Consider the following 23,386-nt stretch of genomic DNA (forward strand, 5'->3'; position numbering starts at 1 on the left):
TTCCATATGAACCTACCTGGACCCTGAGATCATCTTCTGAGGCCCTCCTTCATGTGCCACCTCCTCGAGAGGTCCGGAGGGTGGCAACACAAGAACGGGGCCTTTTCTGCAGTGGCTTCCAGTCTGTGGAATTCTCTCCCCAGGGAAGTTTGCCTGGCGCCCTCATTATACACCTTTAGGTGCCAGGCAAAAACGTTCCTTTTGAACCAGGCCTTTGGTTGATTTGATTGACATCGTATGCCCTTTTAAAATGTGGTTTTTTGGGGGGAGGGGGTTATTGGGTTGTTGTTTTTATTTTGATTATATATTTTGTGGTTTTATATTTTGATTTTGTTCTGTGAACCACCCTGAGAGCTCCAGGTATAGGGCGGTATATACCGTATTTTTCGGTGTATAAGATGCCCCTGTGGGGACTCAAAAGTTTGAAAATGCACTATGCACTATCCGTGTATAAGACGACCCCTTATTTTAAACTTCAAAATTTTAGGAAAAAATATAGTCTTATACATGGAAAAATACAATAAATTCAAATAATAATAATAATAACACCGAGGTAGCACATACTCTGACTGGCTATGTAGTTCCGGGAGAGTTTTCTTCTGTGTGTTTAGTTGGGTGTCTTCATGCTATGTACAAGGCCTGAACTAAGAAAGACAAAATCTCTCTTTCTCCTCAAAGCATAATAAACTGGTCTTTCCCCCTCCCAACTTTTCAGTTCCTCTGAACTTTGCTTGCTGGACTCCGTCTGTGTTATTTAAGTGACTTTGCTCACATCGTGATGATACCAACATTTTATCAGCTTCCCTGGCTCTGGGCCCAATTCAAAGTGATGATCTTAGCTTTTAAAGCCCTTATTGATTTGGAGCCAGGATGTCTGAAAGATCACTTTGGCTCACTTATACCTACCCTTAACTTGAGATATTTAAAGAGGCCCTCACCTTCTTTATGGTCATTCTAGGTGTCCTGTGGGAGGGGTTGATACAGAGTGATTTAAGTTTACACAATTAAAGTGGATTAAAGCACTCTGTTGCTCTTGCACAGCAAATCCACTTTTTAAGACGTTCAGAAAGAGATGGGAAAATGCATTGAAAAGTGTAGAATGAATGAATGACTTAAGAAGAAGACGTAAAAACAACCGCACAAGCAAATCAGGATGAATGGAGGATGAAAGCTCATTGTCATATAATCGCCTCATAAACAAATCAGAATGGCTGCTTATTGCCAGGTGACAACTATTTTTATTCTCCCAAGCCTTAAAAACAAACTGTGATTTTCATGCACTGAGCCTCAATTTATGTGTCATGTAAATTTATTTATTTTTTAGTCATCTGGCTTTATTCTCTCTGCTGAAAATGTTTAGGCTGCAAGTTATCCTTTTATGATTTTGCTATTTTATGCCATTGCATTTTGATAGCATTTTATCGTTGTATGTTTGTGAGCTATCTGTAGAACAGGGTTATGAGCCAGCCTTACATAAATATAGCAAATAAATAAATAGTTGTCACTGAAGTGGGAAACCGGGGTCTGTGCTGTGGCACTGCAGACAACATTTGGGGACTCCGTAACTGTATACCCCTCCATATCAAACATACACCAAACTCTTAACATGGAAAATTCCCACAAGTATCTCTTGGCTTCATGAGCGATTGGCCTGATTCAACAGATTCTTTTTATGTTTTTAGATAAGACCCTCCAAGTGTCCCTATTTTCCAAGGACGTCCCTGATTTAGAGAAGCCATCCCAGTTTCTGATTTAATCCCGAAGTGTCCCAATTTTCCTTAGGATGGTCCTATTTTCTTTGGAAAAATGTTGGAGGGTATGGAGTCATCCAACCCGCCCCCCCCCCAAGCTGTCTGAAGGCAATCCTGTATAGGGAAGGTTGTCTTTTTATGTTTAATGTTTTATTATTATCTATATATATAAAAATGTAAAAATCGTGAAAATCCAGGTTCCACTTTTCTTCGTAACCGCTTGACCGATCGTCCTGAAATTTTGACACAATGATCCAGGCCACTCCCTGCGCGTTGTTGGGGGCAAAAATCCCTCAAATCGCACACCTGCGCAGGTACAGACCTGGTTTTCCACCAACTCAAACAGCGCCCTCAAGTGGAATTCCTCCCACAGTACACCCCCTCCCTTCCTGTGAAATCTAAGCCACACCCACAAACCAAATGACATCATCATCAACCAAACAACTGAAACCACCAAGGCGGCCATTATAAGACAGACTAGGCCGCTTTCCAGACTAGGCCGCTTTCCAGACTAGGCCAAGTGGAGGTGGGGGGGGGGCAATAGAGGGCAGGGATACGTAATGGGTCAGAACGGGGGGGGGGGGGAGACACAGGGATGAAACCTGCCCTCTCCACAATATCTCCCCTCGGCCTTGCAGACTAGGCCGCTTTCCAGACTAGGCCAAATGGAGGTGGGGGCAATAGAGGGCAGGGATACGTAATGGGTTAGAACGGGAGGGGGGAGACACAGGGATGAAACCTGCCCTCTCCACAGTGTCTCGCCTTGACTCAGGGGGACTCTGAGGCTCAGGGGGATCTGAAGGGGGGCTATTACCCTCCATTTCACAGACTAACGCACAGCAACGCGTGCAGGGCCAGCTAGTGTTTTCATATATGTTGGATGCTGCCCAGAATGGCTGCGGTGTGGCAACCCAGTAAGATGTGTGGGGTATACAGTGGTACCTCTGGTTGCGAACGCGATCTGTTCCGGATGCCCGTTCGCAACCTGAAAAGGCTGCATCTTGAAGTGCTGCGTCTGTGCACGCACGAGACACAATTCGGTGCTTCTGCGCATGCACAAAGCGCGATTTGGCGCTTCTGTGCATGCGCACATGTCACGGATGCGCCGAACCTGGAAGTAACCCGTTCTGGGACTTTCAGGTTCGGCGCGTCCATAACCCGAAAAGACGCAACCTGCAGCGGACGCAACATGTGGTATGACTGATATATAGTAAAATTATCATTAAGGAAGGGGACATCCCTATTTTCATCGGAGAAATGTTGGAGGGCATGTTAGGTATCAGAGAGATATAGATCTTGTAATAATAAAACAAGTTATATAGAAAGCAGAAGGGGAGACATTTTAAAATCAAAGGAGGGCTCTTTGCCCATTGTCTGAAGCCAGGCATCCCCAAACTTTGGCCCTCCAGATGTTTTGGACTACAATTCCCATCTTCCCTGACCACTGGTCCTGTTAGCTAGGGATCATGGGAGTTGTAGGCCAAAACATCTGGAGGGCCGCAGTTTGGGGATGCCTGGTCTGAAGCAATATACTCTCCAGATGAAAAGAAAACAAAAGTTTCAGCCAATGAATTTTGTGGGACTTTGGTTACAGCTTCAGAAAGAGATGTCAGGCCCAGACACTGAGTACAGGAGAAGTGCTAAATTAAACAACCATATAAATACTGTATAGGTGAAATGAGCATACTGCTGTTCTTCTGAAGAGGGAGAGCGAGACAGATGGGGCTCCAGAATTCCCATTTATGTGAGAAACTAACTGGTGTCTCAACTGTATCATTATCGGGACAAACTACACTTGCCTGTACCTTATGTTTTTCCTCCTGTAGGGTAAATAGCAGCCAGGGGAGGATGTGTGTTAATCCTTGCCTCCTCACACTCCCGCCCACAACTCTGCAATTTCACATTACCTGGAGTGCACTTTCCCTTTGTTCTTTCGCTTTCCATCCTGCGTTAACGTTCTAAAATCTTGTGCAACCTGCGATAGCATCTCTCATTGGCCAGGGCAACTTTTCAGATATTGATGTAGGCCAGGCACCCTCAAACTGCGGCCCTCCAAATGTTTTGGCCTACAACTCCCATGATCCCTAGCTAACAGGACCAGTGGCTGGGGAAGATGGGAATTGTAGTCCAAAACATCTGGAGGGTCGAAGTTTGGGGATGCCTGATGTAGGCTTTCCCACCCAGGCTGATGCTTTGCAACAGGAGTGGTTAACCTGTAGAACTCCAGATATTGCTAGACAACACTCATCATAGCTGCCAAGTTTTCCCTTTTCTCACGAGGAAGCCTATTCAGCATAAGGGAAAATCCCTTTAAAAAAGGGATAACTTGGCAGCTATGACACTCAATGTTAGCTAGGGCTGATGGAGTTGAGGCCCAACGGCAGGCATCCCCAAACTGCGGCCCTCCAGATGTTTTGGCCTACAACTCCCATGATCCCTAGCTAACAGGACCAGTGGTCAGGGAAGATGGGAATTGTAGTCCAAAACATCTGGAGGGCCAAAGTTTGGGGATGCCTGCCCAACGGCCTTGGAAGGACAAGTTATCAACCCCTGCTTTAAAATTGCCTGAGACACACTGAATGGGAGGGAATATGTCCAGCTTCCTTGAACAGAATAGAGTTTGGTAGCATCAAGAGATAAATCTCTCACCATGAATTCCCCTCCCCACAGCTGAACGAGCCTAGGGCATCCTATGCCATCTAGCATTGCAATGATTAGAACACTTTTGACAGTTTTGTGAAGCAAAGTTTCCAAGACTGGATGCCCTTCGCTAAAAACCTGAGTGCAAAATATTTTTTCTTCCCTTTGGAGCTAAAGGCTTGAGCTGCACATGAGAAAACATGTCAAGAGAGAGTGAGTGTGTGTGTGTGCCAAGCGCTTTAAAAAGCCACCTGTCTCCTGTGAAGTTCTTTTCCTCATTTAGGAAACAAAGGGAGTAAATAACCAGCTGAAGTTTTCCAGCCTTCCAACCTGTTCCCTGGGTTTATGCCCTACCGTCCTGTCCCGTCGCTGTGCGAATCACACACACTTGTCACCACTCCACTGGGTGGTTTTAAGCAGCCCTCGGGAGGCCATTTCTTATCAAAGTTGGCTCCACTTCCAGGTCTTATAAATAGCTCCACTTCATACACAGCACCTTCTTGTCATTCACAGCCCAAGAGGGGCCCGAATTGGGGGTGGGTGGGTGGGGGGAGCTGCATACATGCTCATAAATAGATTTACTCTCCAGTCCCAGGGGATCTTTCTGAGGCCCAGGGATTGCTGAGGTGCCTTTGGCAGGAAGCCAGGTTAGCCTTGTATTTAAAAAAAACCAAAAAACTTCTGTATAGTTTCTCCTCTAGTCCCCATCCCAATGATGGGGAACGAAATACAATGCAAGCCACATTTGAGTTTCTCTGAAATTAATAAAAAATAATAGTAATAATAATAATAATGAGGATGAGGATGAGGATGATGCTGTTATTTGTACCCAACCCATCTGACTGGGTTTCCCCAGCCACTCTGGGCAGCTTCCAACGTATATTGGGTCCTCCCGAAACAGAGGGCAAGTGTTGCGGTGGGACCCAGCAATCAGGCCTTGTGTTGTGGGTGGAATAATAATAATAATAATAATAATAATAATAATAATAATAATAATAATAATAATAAATTATTTATACCCCGCCCATCTGGCCGGGTTCCCCCAGCCACTCTGGGTGGCTTCCAACAAAATATTAAAATACAGAAATCAATCAAACATTAAATACTTCCCTAAACAGGGCTGCCTTAAGATGCCTTCTAAAGGTCTGGTAATTGTTGTTCTCTTTGACCTCTGGTGGGAGGGCATTCCACAGGGTGGGTGCCACTACCGAGAAGGCCCTCTGCCTGGTTCCCTGTAACTTGGCTTCTCGTAGTGAGGGAACCGCCAAAAGGCCCTCGGCGCTGGATCTCAGTGTCCGGGCAGAATGATGGGATCATTTATTTATCTTTAAAAATACTTCTATTCCACTGTATCATTCATATATTTGTCTAGCATATATAATCACAGCAGCTAACAATATAAATACATAAAACCAGACAATAAAATCATAGAATGTGAAAAAGAACAAGTTAAAAGCAAAAATAAATTAAACGCAAACAGCAATAGACATCCGTGAGGGGATGTACTCTTAATTAAATAACAATATTTTGGAGATCCCGAGCCATAAGGTGGCAAGATTGGCTTCAACTAGTGCCAGGGCATTTTCAGTATTGGCCCCGACTTGGTGGAACGCTTTCTCACAGGAGACCAGGACCCTGTGGAATTTGACATCTTTCCGCAGGGCCTGCAAGATGGAGCTGTTCCGCCTGGCCTTCGGGTTTTGATTTGAGGCCGCATTTTAAAACAATTTTTAAATCTAAATTGTATTTTAATCTGCATTTTAATCAATTGTTTTTCTTTCTTTTATTTTTTATTGTAATTTTATTGATGTCAGCCGCCCTGAGCCCAGCTCTCACTGGGGAGGGCGGGGTATAAATAAATTTATTATTATTATTATTATTATTATTATTATTATTATTATTATTATTATTAGCCTGCATGGCCTGGCAGAATAGGAAAGTTTTCAGCAGGTGTTTAAAAGTTGGCACAGGGGGCACCCACTGAATCTCTAGTGGCAGGGTGTTCCACAGGACTGGGCCAATGACACTAAAGGCTCAATTTCTCATTGTTGTCAAAGGAGCCTCACCCATGCAGATGTTCTCACGTGAAACAATCCTCATCATCATACTCCTCCCATCTGGCTGGGTTTCCCCAGCCATTCTGGGCAGCATATATGTACAGTGGAACCTCGGTTTATGAACACCTCGGTTTATGAATTTTCGGTTTATGAACACCGTGGACCCATCTGGAACGGATTAATTCATTTTCCATTACTTTCAATGGGAAAGTTCGCTTCAGTTTATGAACGCTTCAGTTTATGAACAGACTTCCGGAACCAATTACACCCATGCTTCAGTTTATGAACGCTTCAGTTTAAGTACCCCGTGGACCCGTCTGGAACGGATTAATCCAATTTCCATTACTTTCAAAGGGAAAGTTCGCTTCAGTTTATGAGCGCTTCAGTTTAAGTAACCCGCGGACCGTCTGGAATGGATTAATCCACTTTCCATTACTTTCAATGGGAAAGTTCGCTTCAGTTTATGAACGCTTCAGTTTATGAACAGACTTCCGGAACCAATTGTGTTCATAAACCGAGGTACCACTGTATGTGTTTTGTAAATTGTTGTCTTATTCATTTTAGGTTGCGTTTTCATACTTTTGACGATATATTGGTTGGTTTTCAGTATACATATATCAATCCGAGATTTTTGAAATGTTCAGCCGTTTCAAAGAAAATAAAGAAATAAATACAGCAGTCCCACTTTGATTTCTACAGCTTGCGATCGTGCCTTGTTCATACCAGATCCATATGTGCAGAGGTTCTACCAAGCTGTTAGATTTCCTTCTTTTTGATAAAGTCCCAGCCTAGAATACTTTTTATTCCAGCCACGGATGAGCACTGATGTTTGTATCCGCTTATTCTTTGCCAAATATACTTCAGTTAGGATTTCCCCTGCAATTCCCCCCCCCCGAATATTTTCGCACCTCTCACAAGATGTGTGAAATGACAGATGCAAATATTTAGAAAGCTTGTCAAGATTCTCTGTTCTGCCAGGTTTTCAGTTGGCATTTAGGGCCGCCTGAGATATTATGAATGCTGGCTAAATTCCTCTTCCTGGCGCTCAAGTGTCGGAAACGTACAATTGAATGTCTTGATGTGGGTTATCTGTAGGAGGTTTCGTAGCGCGGTCATACGCCATTTATGTATCCCTCTGATGCCTTCAGTTTTATATTTTTATATTTTTATGTATCCCTCTGATGCCTTCAGTTTTATATGTTTATCTTTGTATTGAGAAATTTTTTTTGTTTCTGACTATCGGTCGAATAAAGTATATTGATTGATATTATGAATGCATGAGGCAGAAAATCACAAAGCGAGTGTCCTGTCCCTCTCCCTATACTAAAGCAACAACGTCTGCAAACTTTTAATGGCACACAAAAAGGGGGCCCCTCAGGTCAGGTCTTTTGGGGGATACTAGCAGCAAATACAGTGGAACCTCGGCTCCCAAACCGGAAGTGATTTTCAAATGTTCTTTGGAAGCCAAACGTCTGGCGCAGCCTCCGATTGGTTGCAGGAAGCCACGCCTTGGTCCCCAACCTGTTTCGGGAGTCGAATGGATTCTCAGAGAGTCTTGGATTATTTGGAATTGTCTGATGTAATATGGTCTGACCTCGGAATGTATTAAGGATTGTATTAAGGATCTGGCTGATGCATCTGGAGACACCGACTTCAGGGAAAGGGGGGTGGGAACTTGTTGTGAGGGTGGGAATAAATGGGCAAAAGATTTGGACGTTAGGTTTAAACATTTTTGGGTAAGGGATAGAGATTAGTAGTTAGATAATAGCAATTTTGGAGAAAGGTTGTTAGAAATAAAGAAGTTAAAGTATAAAAAGAATGGTTAATAGCAACGAAGAAGTCAAAATTTAGAAAAAAGAATGTGATGTTAGATCTGGAAACTGCAAGAATTATTTTAATAATTAGAACTCAAGAAGGGGAAATGGGGAAGTCAGAAAGGTTTAGTTTAGAAGTTTTAGAATGGCATCATTGTATTTCTATTTTTCTTTTTATTGTTGTTTTTTTCTTTTTCAGTCTTTTTTGTTCTTAATTGTTCTTGAAATGTGAAGAATTTGGGGGAATAAGAATGGACAAATTGGTTTTGTATTCTATTTTCTATTTTCTGTGTTTCTTGATAAAATCCAATAAAAATTAATTTAAAAAAAAAAACACACGAATGGACTCCCAGAACGGATTGAGTTCAGGAACCAAGGTTCTACTGTAGTCAATTATTGATCAATTATCAACCATGGCATTGATTACCACCAGCCATTTTGTTGTTTTGCCTGAGACACCAAAATGCCTCCGTTGCGCTGCAGTTTATCATTGCTGCTGTTTCAAACAGACATTCATCTTCTGCTTTTGCTGACTCATGACTCATAGTTTTGTTGTCTCATTTTTTAAGTTGTGTCTTTCCATGGGTTTGAATCTACTACTATGGGTTTGAATCTTCAAGGTTGCTCACGAAACAAGTCACTTCTGTGTGTGACTTTGACCACTTATTACAGCTGCGGTGGAAAAGGCGGGATAAAAAAATGTAGTTACAAAAAGGGTAACTTCCACCAGAGTCCCTTCCACCCCCTATAGTTGGCGCCCCTGGTTACAAAAATAAAAGAAAATAAACTGGGAGTTTAAACTTCTTTCACATGTGGTGGGCATGCAAAAAAGTTAAAGAATATTGGGAGATGATATATAATGAGATGAAAAAATTGTTTAAAACAATGTGCTCCTCCCAAAACAGAGGCATTCCTGTTAGGAACGACAATAGTGGCTCGGATTTTGTTAGCCTAAAAATGGAGGGTGAATGAGGTCCCTAGTGAGGAGGATTGGCAACTTAATATGATAGAATATGCAGAGTTAGCTGAATAAGAGAGCAAGAATAACAGGTATTTAAAGAGGAGTGGGATTTTTTTTGTAAGTGGAAAATAACTGTACACAGTTGAAATCACTGGCAGTATTAAGGTAAATTCAACAGTATAACATATTTAAAAGGGATGTAAAATGGGGGGAGTGATTTAGATGGCTGCATACAAGATCCTGCATACAAGAATATGCAGGAATTATGGGTAAATTAAAAGAACCTTGGAAGGGGAAGGAGGGAAGTCGTTTTATGTGTGTGTGTAATGAAAGATGTTCATGTGGAAATATAAAACCTGAAAACTTCAATAAAAATATCCATATCTAATAAAATAAACTAGGGCTTCGGCTGTGCTGTTCACCCGATGAGGGACACAGAGAGAAACTGTCAGCCACGAATCATTCTGCAAGAACCTCAGCCTTTGCTATTTTGGCCACGCACCTTTAAATCCTTTGTCCGTTGTGCGCCAATGTTCATATTGCACAGAAAAATGAAAAACACAAAGTGGGGGAAGAAGAAGCGAAAACATGAAAGATGTGTCATTCCTCTCAGTGTGCAAAATACCGAGGGCCTGCCCAGCAGCGCATGCAGTTGCTGAGGGCAGCCATGTTGTTAAGGGCACCAGTGAAGTAGCTCGACGTTCATGTGGTTGCACCTCAGCATAACCATGTGGGATCTTAAGGTGCATGTGGTGAAACCAACCGGGTGTGTCAAAACATCTTTTGCTAGGCCTGCAAATGCCACTTCATTTGCTCAGTAAAATTATTATTATTATTATTATTATTATTATTATTATTATTATTATTCACATGTGCCCCACCTTTCTTCCAAGGCGTTCAGCCCGTGCAGGGATAAAGTATCTGGCTGCTTACTACACACCACACATTTAAAGCACATTTGCCCCCCCCCCCCAGAATCCAGGGTTCTGGGAATTGTAGCTCTGTAAACTACAGTTCCCAGGATTATTTGGGGGGGGGGTTAAATGTATGGTCTGTACCCAACTTATGAGGGAGATTGGCGCATTCATGTTAACCTGTGTATTGTTTCCTACAAGAATACAGTGGTACCTCGGTTTACAAACTTAATCTGTTCCAGAAGCCCGTTCTTAAACCGAAGTCTGTTCTTAAACCGAAACAGTTCTTAAACTGAGGCACACTTTCGGCTTCTGCTCTTAGACCGAGGTAAAGTTCACAAATCGGGACACTACTTCCGGTTTCACGGAGTTTGTAAACTGAATCGTTCGTAAACAGGGCCGTTCTTAAACCGAGGTACCACTGTACCAGAAATGACCCTTCACTCAGAAGGATTCAGATATATGGCATTACATTATAAAGAACCTGGAAGCCACCGTCAGCTTAGCGGGCTTAAAGGCTTGTGGACATAACCAGAAGGCAGTGAGCCCACAAGAGAGAGCTGGTTGCCAGTGTTTGTCCCTTCTCTTCATTCACATGTAAGGTCTTCCTCTCCTTTCGGATTTATCTGGCTGCGTCCACCAAAGTCAGAAGCTGTTTTATGACACCACCATTTTGAACCGGCACGCAATTTAAATCCGCAGAGACTTCTCCCCTTAGGTTTGCAGGGCCTTCCCGTTGACAGAGTCCACCTGCTCTATGGGATCAGGTACAAAATGGACTGGTCTCCACGCTTCCCACCGGAGCCGTGAATATCTCTCCCCTTACAAGGAAAGGACTTTCTCTCTCTTTCTCTGAGCAATTCTGTAAAAATAACTCATCGGGAACAAAGGGATTTATCGTTGCGGGAGACTTTATCAGCTGTCCCCCCCCTCAAGACCACCAGCCAGCCGCAGCTGGGCCCTGTCAATGACACAAATCTCGCTCCCTTTCTCTCTCTCACACACACACAACACACACTCGCATGCATAGATAGGAAGACAAACAGTCGTACCTGAACCAGCCCGGAGTAACACTGGGGTGCCGGTGGGTAGACAGGCAGGCTGTAGGGGTGCAAAACCACAGCTGGAGGGGAGAGCATGGCACATAATAAAGTCAGGGCCCAACCACCCAGTCCCAGAAGGAGTCAAAAGCACCTCTGTTCGAACGGCTTTGGCACCAGCTGAGGGAGTGCTGAGTGGCAGATGGGACAGTGCCATTGAGAGACGCCAACAGCTGTTGAGAACACAAGCTCCCCGTCACAAACTGCCTGGGCAAAAAGCATCTGCCCTGGGATACGGTCTCGCCAGGGACATGCAATTTTACGAGGCGCAAAGTCAACACGAGGTACGGAGGCAAACATGGCGTTTCCATTTATGTGTCGCTCAACCACGCCGATGCTGCAAGTTCCACTCGGTTTGTCAAATTTTCGAGGTGTTGCTTATGGGTCATTTGTATTGGGATGTTTTGAGATGTAGATAACAGGGGTCAGCAAACTTTTTCAGCAGGGGGCCAGTCCACTGTCCCTCAGACCTGGTGGGGGGCCAGACTATATTTCGAAGGAAAAAAATGAACGCATTCCTATGCCCCACAAATAACCCAGAGATGCATTTTAAATAAAAGCACACATTCTACTCATGTAAAAACATGCTGATTCCCAGACCGTCCGCGGGCCGGATTTAGAAGGCGGTTGGGCCGGATCTGGCCCCTGGGCCTTAGTTTGCCTATCCATGCTGTAGAACCTATTCTTTTCAACTGTTCACTGTACAACCAGCTACGTAAACGCGTGTCCCCCCCCCCCTTGGGTAGTTTAACATCATGACACAATGAAAATATCAGATTCTACCTGTCTGATATTAACCCGGAGGTAACTGCAAGGGTTGCTGAGTTTCTGTCAATAGTTTCTCTTAGAGTGGCACTGTTTAGCAGGAAGACACTCCAATGAAAACTCCTGTTACTCTATCATCTATCTATCTATCTATCTATCTATCTATCTATCTATCTATCTATCTATCTATCTATCTATCATCTATCTATCATCTATAAATGTAAACTGGGCATGTGGGTGTGTTTCCACTTTTCACCAAAACCGCTTGACCGATTGAGGTGAAATTTTGACACAACATCACATGCAAATGTCCGAAGGCTATAGGAAAGTTTGCGTAGACAGATGTCACACCTGCACAATGTAAAAACCCCCAAACCCCATGTTTCAGAACTCACAAATCATACGAAAGTACATGCTGGGAGCACAGGAGAGGTTGCAAACCAGCACCCTCTAGTGACGGCTACACTGGTACTGCATCTAGGAAAGCTTCCCTCTCCACAGCATCTCGGCTTGGCTTTGCAGATTAGGCCGCTTTCCAGACTAGGCCGAGTGGAGGTGAGGGCTTGCCTGGGTGGGAAATGGGGGGAGGAGGGGGAGGGATAGGTCATGGGTCGGGACAGGGTGTGGAGAGTCACAGGGATGCGCCTGTGTAAACGTAACATGCGTAAAACAGGGGGACTCTGAAGGTGAGGGGAGTCTGAAGGGGGACTCTGAGGCTTCATTTAACAGACTGAGCCACAGCAACGCATGGCGGGGCCAGCTAGTATCTTATATGTTTGTTTCTTTGTACTGTATATATGTTTTTAAAAATTGTGCAGTCAAATCTCGGCTGTTGAACGTAATCCGTTCCGGAAACCCGTTCAGCTTCCAAAACGTTCGACAACCGAGACGTGGCTTCCGATAGGCTGCAGGAGCTTCCCGCACTCAAGCGGAAGCCGCGGTGGATGTCCGGTTTCCGAAAAATGGAGCATTTACTTCCGGATTTTCGTCGTTTGGGAGCCGAAACGTTCCAAAACAGAAGCGTTTGGGATACGAGGTTTCACTGTATATGGATGTTTTAAGATAGTCTTTATCTGCAATGCCTAATAAAGGCTTGAAGGAAGGAAGGAAGGAAGGAAGGAAGGAAGGAAGGAAGGAAGGATTGGGATTCATTTGCAGTTTATAGTTGTAGTGAATGATTCAGACAACATACCCTCCAACATTTCTCCAATGAAAATAGGGCCCTGTTCCATGGTGGTGATGGTGATAATTTTATTATTTATACTGCTCCCATCTGACTGGGTTGCCCCAGCCACTCTGGGCGGTTTCCAACTTATATAAAAACATAATAAAACATTAAACATCGAAAAACTTCTCTCTGCAGGGCTGCCTTCAGATGTCTTCTAAAGCTTGTCTAGTTACTTATCTCCTTGGCTCAGGAATCACATAAAATTAGGGTTGTAATATACCTGTAATTTCCCAGACCTATCCTGGTGTAAATCTGCAAAAATGTCCAGGAAAATCCCGACATATGGCATGGCAGCCTATGTTCGCAGCGCCGCTTTTGCCGCTTTTCCATAAAAATAGAATTTCCCCCCAAAAAGCTTAACAACTTGGCCAAAAAAAAGAGCTTGAAATATAGCAGCCCTACATAAGTCCATACCCTCCAATGTTTCTCCAATGAAAATAGGGACACTTGGAAATGCTTAAGGCCCACCGATTCTAACGTAAGCCTCAGGCTCTTGCATAAATGCCAGCCTTTGAAATCCCTGGGACACACAGCTCAATTCTTTTTGTTTGTTTTGTTTTATTTTATTTATTTATGGAATTATTTATAGACCACCCTTCATACAAAGTATCATGGTGCCGTACAACAAAATTTAAGTTCAAAAAGCATAAAATAGAAAATAATACAGAATTATCCTACCTACAAATAAACCTCTATTCAGAAGACAGCTCTGCTCAGTGGGGCTTCCCGTACCTCTGAATGGGGATGAGGGATAAAATTGATTCATTTAGCATTTAAAACCAAACCTACCTATCAAATCTGCACTTTCCAAAACAACATGAGAACTGAAACACAGCCCTCCTTAAAAATTAAAAATACGAATCCCAATTTCGTGATGCAGTTCTCCAAGTAACCAAAGTTGACAAAAATTCATACATTCGGGGAGAATGTGCATAAAAAATGAATAGATTAGTCAAGTAATACACTGAAATATATTAGGGGAAATTTCTTGCAAAGATATGTACATTAGTCAAAACTGCATGTAAAAATGTGTTTTTAAGGGAAATTCACACTAAAATGCTAGCAGATTTTCTAAAAAGAAAATCAACAAATTGCTGCAGAATGTTTCTGCCGTGGCTCCCCATCTACGGAATGCTTTCCTTAGATATATTTAGGTGAGAAGCAACAATCTATGGCCTTTAAAAGTGTTATTGGTTTGTATTTGCGTTTTTCTGTTATGCATTCTGTGGTCTCTTTTTGTATTTTGTATTTTTATATGCCCTGCGATCTTTGGATGAAGGGCGGTCTACAAATTTAATGAATACAAATAAATAAAAAATAAATAACTGTGGAGAACCAGATTTAAGTTTGGGAAAAACTGAGTGAACTGACCTTGGCAGCTCTTTTCATCACTACTCCTGAGTAAACATGTGCAAAATGCTTAACTTGGTTGGATCATGCCTATTTATTTTACAGTTTTTACACAGAGGGTGGAGTAAGGTTTAAAAACTTTACATATACAGTGGTACCTTGATTCTCAAACGCCTTGGTACTCAAATGCCTTTGCTCCCAAAAGCTGAAAACCCGGAAGTATGTGTTCCGGTTTCTCAACATTTTTCAGAAGCCGAACGTCCAATGCGGCTGTCGGCTATTGTTTCTGGAGTGCCTGCCTTGTAGCAATCGTCACAACTTTGTAAGGTTTGGCAGATAGGCATTGGTAAAACCTGGTTTATTGGAGGGGAGGTTGTGGCCTTCACCTGCCCCTCCTCTTTAAGGGTATTCTGTTAAAGGGATCCATGGGTGTGGATCCTGTCCGAAGCCCGGATATGGGACCCCATCGGGGACCCTAGGGGATCTTGCCGTTGATGTACAATACATCTCCCCTTGTGAGACTACCTGCATGGTGGCCAGGAGTCAGATGTAGTCGGTTCACTTCCAATGCCTAAGCCAATACCGCCATAGCTGCCAAGTACCCCGTTTTCCCTGGGAAACCCCCGTTTTTACTTACCTTTTCCCGGTGGTCCCCCGTATCACTTCGTCTCCCGTTTTTCTCCGTTATTTTCTCCTGCCGGCGGCCATTTTTTTTCTTTCTGATTTGCCCTTCTATGGGCACCAAAAATGGCCGCTGCCGGCTTCAAAAGTCGCATCTACGCATGTCCGGAAGTGCATAGACGCGACTTCCGGTGTCGGCGCCGGCCATTTTTTGTGCCCATAGATGGGCAGAGCGACACCGGAAGTTGCGTCGACGCACTTCCTGACATGCATAGAAGCGACTTTTGAAGCCGGCAGCGGCCATTTTTGGTGCCCATAGAAGGGCAAAGCGACACCGGAAGTTACGTTGACGCAACTTCCGGTGTCACACGGCTGCCGGTCCCGGATTCTGCAGTCCGGGACTTGGAAGGTAAGAATACCGCTCACATCTGTAACCAATAAAGTTGTGGCCCTAATTATCCCATTAACCCAAAATATTGGTGTCCGTGTGTCAGGGGACCGCCAGGGGTCAGCGGAGAGTCCAGGAAGTGTGGATGCAGCGCTTCAGAGCTGTCCACAGAAGGTGATACTGACCCTCAGACAGCGGTGCAGACCCTTGAGGATGCTGAGAGGGGGAGGGTCAGACCAGAGCGCTCAAGAAGGGGAGGTGCCAGAGGAGACAGCACCGGCTCCCCACCTGGGCAGTTCCAGTGGGGAGGGTTCTCCACCAGCCCCATCACCCCAACAGCAGAGGGGTGAAAAGAAGTGCGCAGAGAGGAGGAGATTCCGTACGCCCAGCGTGTTCTGTTGGCGAAAGTCACGAAGGGCGGTGCTTCCGGATTCTGATTCGGTATAGAACAGTCAGGCTTTTGGTTGCTCTGTCTTGTACATATGTATATAATAAAACTCTGTAAAAGCCAGCCACAGAGTTTGGAGCGGATTACTCGTGAGGGAGCAGCCAGCATCATTACACCGTGTCTTTTATTATCCAAGAAATGGGGGAGAGCTCGGGGCCTTGCCATGCAAGTGGAATAGGCTTTTGCAGAAGATGAGAGACTCCCCTTTGTTGGTGGCTTTTAAGCAGAGGCTGGAAAAGTCATCTCTCATGGGTCCTTTATGGGACCCAGGTGGCGCTGTGGTTAAACCACAGAGCCTAAGGCTTGCTGATCAGAAGGTTGGCGGTTCGAATCCCTGCAACGGGGTGAGCTCCCGTTGCTCGGTCCCAGCTCCTGCCCACCTAGCAGTTCGAAAGCACGTCAAAATGCAAGTAGATAAATAGGGACCGCTCCAGTGGGAAGGTAAACGGTGTTTCCCTGCGCTGCTCTGGTTCACCAGAAGCAGCTTTGTCATGCTGGCCACATGGCCCGGAAGCAGTCTGTGGACAAACGCCGGCTCCCTCGGCCAATAGAGCGAGATGAGCGCCGCAACCCCAGAGTCGGACACGACTGGACCTGATGGTCAGGGGCCCCTTTACCTTTTTTATGGGTCCTTTAGGAGCAGATTTCCCACATGAAGTGGGGTTGGACAAGATGACCTCTAAAGTCCTTTCCAACTCATTGATTCTACCCCACCCTTTTATTTATTTTTAGCCCATCTCCTCATTATATATATACCTTCCCACTCTAAAATCTGGTGACGAAAATCCTCCATCTGGCATGCTGGCAGGCACTGTTGAACATGCTTCTTCGCACTCCTGGGAGATCTGGGGGCTTGTTTGCTTCTTTTGAAAGAGAACAGTTAAGGCCTTCCCCTCCCTCCCTCCCCACGAGCTTTCCATTATTCTTATCTGCTTTATCGCTATTGCTTTAATGCCAGGTCTGGGGTTTGTTACTGTTTCCCCTCCATTGTTTTATTTGCTGTTTTATCACTGCCTGATTTTATCTGTATTGTTAATTGCACCCTGTTTGGGAAGCTGCTGAGTGAAAAAGCAGGCTAAAAATTGTCTAAAACAAACCATTCAGGACAGCTAACACTGTGTAATAGTTGTACAGGGTTTCCACTGATTTTTTTTTAAAAAAAGAGATCCTTGTATCTAACCCTTTATTCCATTCTCCAGGTGGTGGTTAATTGTGTGGCCAGGAAATCAATCAGCACGACTCTCTGCTGCCACCTCAAGTCTAATATAGATACTAAAAAGTTCACAAGGAAGCAAAAGAAGCTGTGCTCTCTCTTTTTTGGGGGGGGGGGGTCAAGCAAAATGTCAGAAAATAATGAGCAAGGATTCGGGTTGTTCCTCATGCTGGGTGCTAAGCAGGGCAAGGAGAAAGAAAAATAGGGTGATGTTGAACCCACAGAGCAGGCAAAGGCAAACTCTGCCCTCCAGATGTTTCGGGACTACAACTCCCATGATCCCTAGTTAACAGGACCAGTGGTCAGGGATGATGGGAATTGTAGTCCCAAAACATCTGGAGAGCCGAGCTTGCCTATGCCTGCCACAGAGTCTAGTCACAGTCTTAATAATAATCTATATACTGTATATATAAATGTAAACTGGGCATGTGGGTTAGTCTCCACTTTTCTCTGAAACCGCTTGACCTATTGCGTTCAAATTTGGACACAATGTCCCAAGCGAATATGCGAGTGACCATATAAACCAGGCATCCCCAAACTGCGGCCCTCCAGATGTTTTGGCCTACAACTCCCATGATCCCTAGCTAATAGGACCAGTGGTGAGGGATGATGGGAATTGTAGTCCAAAACACCTGGAGGGCCGAAGTTTGGGGATGCCTGCTCAAAACCCACACAACAGACCCTGCCGGGCATGCTGGGAAAAGAACCAGGTTACACAACATTGCCCTCTAGTGGTGGCCACACTTGTACTGCAGCTATAAAACCTTCACCCACTATCGGGTGCTACACTGGTACTGCAACTAGAAAACCTTCCCTCTCCACAACACCTCGGCTCGCCTTTACAGACTAGGCCAAATGGAAGTGGGGACTCGCCTGGGTGGCGGTTGGGGGGAGGAGGGGGTGGGATATGTCATGGATTGGGACAGGGTGGGGGGAATCACAGGGATGAGCCACAGCTAGTGGAGACTAAAATGCAGGCTTTGTGGCTGACATCAAGCCAGATGTCTCCGTCCTTCTCTGCCCCTTAAACATCTAGTCCGAAGAGTTCTGAAGATCTCTATAGCTAGCAGACCCTCCAATTGTCCCTATTTTCCAGGGGGGCAGAAGATGTCCCAGTGTCCTGCTTTTCCTTAGGATGTCCCTATTTTCATTGGAGAAATGTTGGAGGGTATGGAGCCTACCTGTTTCTCCTGCTTGCTTGCAGGAGAAGGCAGCTTTACTGCTTCATCGGCGAAAGGTTTTGTTTTAGTGTTTTGTTTTAGCGGCTGCAGCTCACCCTGACAAGAGTGGCTGTGCATGCAAAGTCCCTCCTTCCCCCAAGGCCCACATTTGCCAGTACCCAAGGCCCACTTTTCGCGAGGTGCAGAGCCAGACAAACTGGCAACACAGGTCTCCGGAGAAGACCAAAGAGCCTTGAGGACCAGAAGAAACTCCAGTTTGTTCGGTCCTTCTTGTTACCAGCCTGGGGCCCCGGTTCTGCGAAGAGGTTAAGGCACTAACAGCGTTATTCGCCTTTCTTTTGACCCAGTAAGAAACTCTGCATGTGTGCACTTGCCCCTCCCCCCTGCTGCCTCACCAGCATCCAATCAAAACACCCAGGTACTCCAAATAACCCTTTCATAAATAGGGGGGAAGTTTCTAGTTTTTGATACTTGTGGTTGGAAAAATCCCTCTCAGTTTTGTTCATTTTGCCTTCTGGGGAAGACACCTTTTTCCAGAGGGGTTGGGAGCTGGGGGCACTGTCATACAGTGGTTCCGCTCCTGCCTCCTGGGCCACGTTCAGAAAGTGGTGGTGGGGGATGAGTGCTCAGACCCTTGGGCTCTCACTTGTGGGGTGCCTCGGGGTTCTGTCCTCTCCCCCATGCTTTTTAACATCTGCATGCAGCCGCTGGGAGAGATCATCAGGGGGTTTGGGCTGGGTGTTCATCAGTATGTGGATGACACCCAGCTCTACCTCTCTTTCAAATCAGAACCAGTGAAGGTGGTGAAGGTCCTGTGTGAGTGACAAGGTGCCCCATGATATTCTTGTAAAGAAGCTGGTAAAATGCAGGCTGAGACCCTACCTGCTCGCAGACTGTCTCACCAGAGTGGTGCATGCTCTAGTTATCTCTCTCTTGGACTACTGCAATGCGCTCTATGTGGGGCTACCTTTGAAGGTGACCCGGAAACTACAATTAATCCAGAATGCGGCAGCTAGACTGGTGACTGGGAGCAGCCACCAACACCACATAACACCAGTCTTGAAAGACCTACATTGGCTCACAGTACGTTTCTGAGCACAATTCAAAGTGTTGGCGCTGACCTTTAAAGCCCTAAACGGCCTCGGTCCAGTATACCTGAAGGAGTGTCTCCACCTCCATCATTCTGCCCAGACACTGAGGTCCAGCACTGAGGGCCTTCTGGCAGTTCCCTCGTTGCGAGAAGCCAAGTTGCAGGGAACTAGGCAGAGGGCCTTCTCAGTGGTGGCACCCGCCCTGTGGAACGCCCTCCCACCAGATGTCAAAGAGAAAAGCACCTACCAGACTTTTAGAGGACATCTGAAGGCAGCCCTGTTTAGGGAAGCTTTTAATGTTTAATAAATTATTGTATTTTAATACTTCTGTTGGAAGCCTCCCAGAGTGGCTGGGGAGACCCAGCCAGATGGGTGGGGTATAAATAATAATTTTTTATTTTTATTCAAAAAGGATGATCACAAACATTCACTCAAGTTAGTCAAGAATCCAACCTCCTCTGTTTTCAAAAAGTTAAGCAGCTGTGGATGGGAGAGGGTAGGCACACCTTGGCCTCTCAACATTCGCCACATGTAAACTGATGCATACGGACACAAATTTGCTTCCGCTCCACCATGATAGAGGAACATGTAAATTTGGGGGTTCTCTGTTTCCCATTTTTCTAAACTTAAATTCAGTTCTCCACATCAATCTGCATTTTTTAAAAGCAAGCAGTTTCACACGAATTTCTCTTTATACCATTGCATGCAATTTTGAATAATACTGTATACAAGTTTTATTATTATTTGCAGAGCAGCTTGGGGCAATAATGCTTTCTAGATGTTGCTTTCATGAACAGATGCATTTTCACGTGCACCTTCTTCTCTGTGCATTTGTGAGCACATGACATGGCTGGGGAACCGCATTGGAAACTTTGGAAAAACCGCACATTGTGAAGGATGGTCATGTTTCAAATTACATCTTGTTTTGAAAACGGTGAATGAGGTGTGTTCGCCTTTAAACGAGAACGGAATGAAATTACCCTGCCCCTTCGCCAGCCATAGCCATCTGTCCCCAATTCTAACATATTGCTGGATGTTAGAACTGTAGTGTTTTGCAATTAGGTGTATAAATAGATTCCGTGAGAAATCAAAGTGTTCCTATATTAGGACGCAGTCATGGTCACCTTGCTCCTACACAACGCAGGAGGAGGAAGGGCAGAAGAGGCTACCGCAGAATCATGGAATCGTGGAGCTGGAAAAGACCCCAGGGGTCATCTAGTCTAACCCCCCCGGCAATGCAGGAATCCTGCCCCCAGCTGTTCTCACAAACCCAAACCTGGGTCTAAGCAGAATGGAAACCCCTGCTAGAGCAAAGTTCCCTCCCTGCCGTCTTTTCATTTCAGAAGCAGTTTCAGCACAAAAGCCCTTCCTCCATCAGCACGGGGCTGGCACTAAATCCTACCAAAACCGAGGCTCTAATTCCCAGGGATTAAAGTGAGTTTGGACTTCAAAGCGGCTCAGAGGCAGCAAAATAAAAGCGTCTTTGCTTTCGCAGCTGTTTCAAGGCAAAACCTCTTTGGGACTTCAAAGCACCAAATCCCCATATGCCATCAGGCGATTGATAGGCAGTGGAAGGGGGTGGACCCCCCAAAAGGTCCCCACCCTTGTTGGAGGCTACCCAGTTGAACCTCCTCCTGGACATATGGGCTGCACACCCTGCCGAAAGTCTGAAACACCTCCACCCACCCCTCTCGTTTCACTGTAAAACTGCTCTTACCAGTTAAGAGCATTTCTCCCAATGGCCATTCAAAATCTGCACTCCTGTAACTTAAGCCCATGAGATTCATGGCAGGATACCCTCCAAGTGTCCCGATTTTCCAGGGACAATCTTGGAATTACACAGCCTCCGCTGCCAGCCTCCTCCCTTGGGAAGGTTGTAACAGCTGCTGGAGAGTAGGCGAGGAGGAGGAGACTGAGAAATGTCCCTATTTTCACCTGAGGAATGTTGGAAGATATGACCATATATTTGCAAGATGTAGTTTGTTAAAGGTGCTTGAGAGTGGTTGGCTGGACTTCCGGCCAATCGCGCAGCAATGGCGGGCGGCGTTCTCCTCAGCTAAGAGGGGAACGTGTCCCTTTGAGGCAAGGGGGGACTGCTTCAGCGCAGCAGCCCCCCAGAAGAAACCCCGAATGAAGCGTTTCGGGGACGTGGATCCGGCAGACGCCAGAAGCGAGCTCCCCCCTCCCTCGGCCAGCCTAATTCTGGGCGGTGAGAGAGCAGAGGGTTTTGAGCTAACGCGGCACATCGGAGCATAGCTCTCTCGGAGGAACGAAGCTGCGACCCTGCCAGGCAACAGCGATCGGTTCTTCCAAAAAATTGAAAAAATTCAAGGACATTGGATACTGCAAGTAAAAGGAGAAATTTAAGAAACTTTTTAAAAATTGGAATAAATTGGCCACAGGAGGAGATTAAAACAGGAAGTCAATCTCCCCCATTGTGAGGACCGTAATGCAGTTCATTTGCCTATAGCCGGAAAAGTGAAAGGAACCTTCTAAATATCAAGGACTGGACTTAATTCCTTCCCCTGGAGGCAGGGTAAAGGGGAGAAGGGTTAAATTTATTGAAATCTCTGCAAATATTCTTCATTTGGACTGGGGAGAATCCCCCTGGAAACTGAAGTCGGGTTCCGGGAGGAAGCAGCGAGTCGCCATTATGACATCACAATAGAAAGGAATTTGTTTACCCTTTTGACACTGAGAACTGTCAATTGTGAAGAGAGTCTTGATAAATGGACAAAAGAATTTAAAGACATGAAAAAAAGAATTTAAAAATGAGAAATATAACCAGTCTGGACATAAACTTGATTTCTGAGGCTTTTGGAAATACAATTGTTCAGCTTCCTGCTCTGCTCTGCTCCCATGAAATCCGAGATAAACAGGATGACTGTAGCCACAATATCGTCTGATGGCCTTGACTTCCAGAAGGATCTGTTGGAACTGTTTTGGGACTTGAGAAACGAATTGCAGCAAAATAATATATTGTTGCGTAAAAGTAATACAGAACGGCGTGAAAGGAACCAGAATGGCCAGGACAGAGAAAAAGGATTAATCCCAACAGAGAGCGAAGTCATGCAAGAGGAACAACCACCAGTCTTGGACAGTGTAATGGAATTTAAAGTTCCCCCAGTGAGGGGGGGGGGGCGACAGAACAAACCAACATGGAGTAATGTCCACCCAGTGAGAGAGGGAGGGCAGGATCCATACTGGGGTCAGAATACAAGGGAATAAAAACTGAGAAAGGGCTGGGGAAGGGAATTTTTGTTGGATGGTTTTGTACTACAGTATTCAAAGAATTGGGGAGATACCAGGGGATGACTGAAGAATGGTGGGTAGGCTGGGACAGGGTGGGAGTGGGGTGAGGGGTAGTAATGGGTGTAATTTCTTTGACTGATTTTGATGGTCCAAAACTGGAATAACTTATGGAATTCGCTGATGAATCTGGGAGACCCGGAGTTCAGGGGAAGGGGGGGTTAAATTTGATATAATCGGTTTAAATGTCTATATAAGAATTAATATTTAAATTTGTGGAAAGTTCTTGGTAAAAATTTCCAGGCTAAGGGGAGAAACAGAAGATAAAGGAAGGGAAAATAATTTTTTATTTGTATAAATTGATTAATTATTGGTGGAGAATAGATGATTTTTTAGAATAGGATATATGAGTGCTAATGATAAAATGCGATAGATTAATTTAAGAGATAAGATGAAAACTGCTTAATTGGATTATATAATGGACCCAGTGAGGGGGAATCGAGGAAGTCAACAATGTAAATAATATAATATCTGAGAAGTTTTTCTTTTTGTTACGTTGTATTTTGTTTATTTTTTGGTTTTGTTTATTTTTTGTTTTATACTTTGTTCTGAGTT

At 44.9% G+C, this 23,386-nt stretch overlaps 1 protein-coding gene across 2 annotated transcripts in view; it reads right to left on the reverse strand.

Annotated features, from left to right (window-relative positions):
* LOC118095091 (RNA binding protein fox-1 homolog 1-like) overlaps positions 1-11,442 on the reverse strand; it is a 43,346-nt gene extending 31,904 nt beyond the window's left edge. For both annotated transcript variants that reach the window (XM_035136059.3, XM_035136058.3), the window contains exon 1: positions 11,190-11,442. In XM_035136059.3, the coding sequence (XP_034991950.3) occupies positions 11,190-11,276 (87 nt within the window). In that variant the 5' untranslated portion in view covers positions 11,277-11,442. The remainder of the gene's footprint in view (positions 1-11,189) is intronic.
* Between the last annotated feature and the right edge of the window lie 11,944 nt (positions 11,443-23,386).

This window comes from Zootoca vivipara, chromosome 12 (assembly GCF_965207765.1).
Source record: "Zootoca vivipara chromosome 12, rZooViv2.hap1.1, whole genome shotgun sequence".
NCBI classification, from domain to species: Eukaryota; Metazoa; Chordata; class Lepidosauria; order Squamata; family Lacertidae; genus Zootoca; species Zootoca vivipara.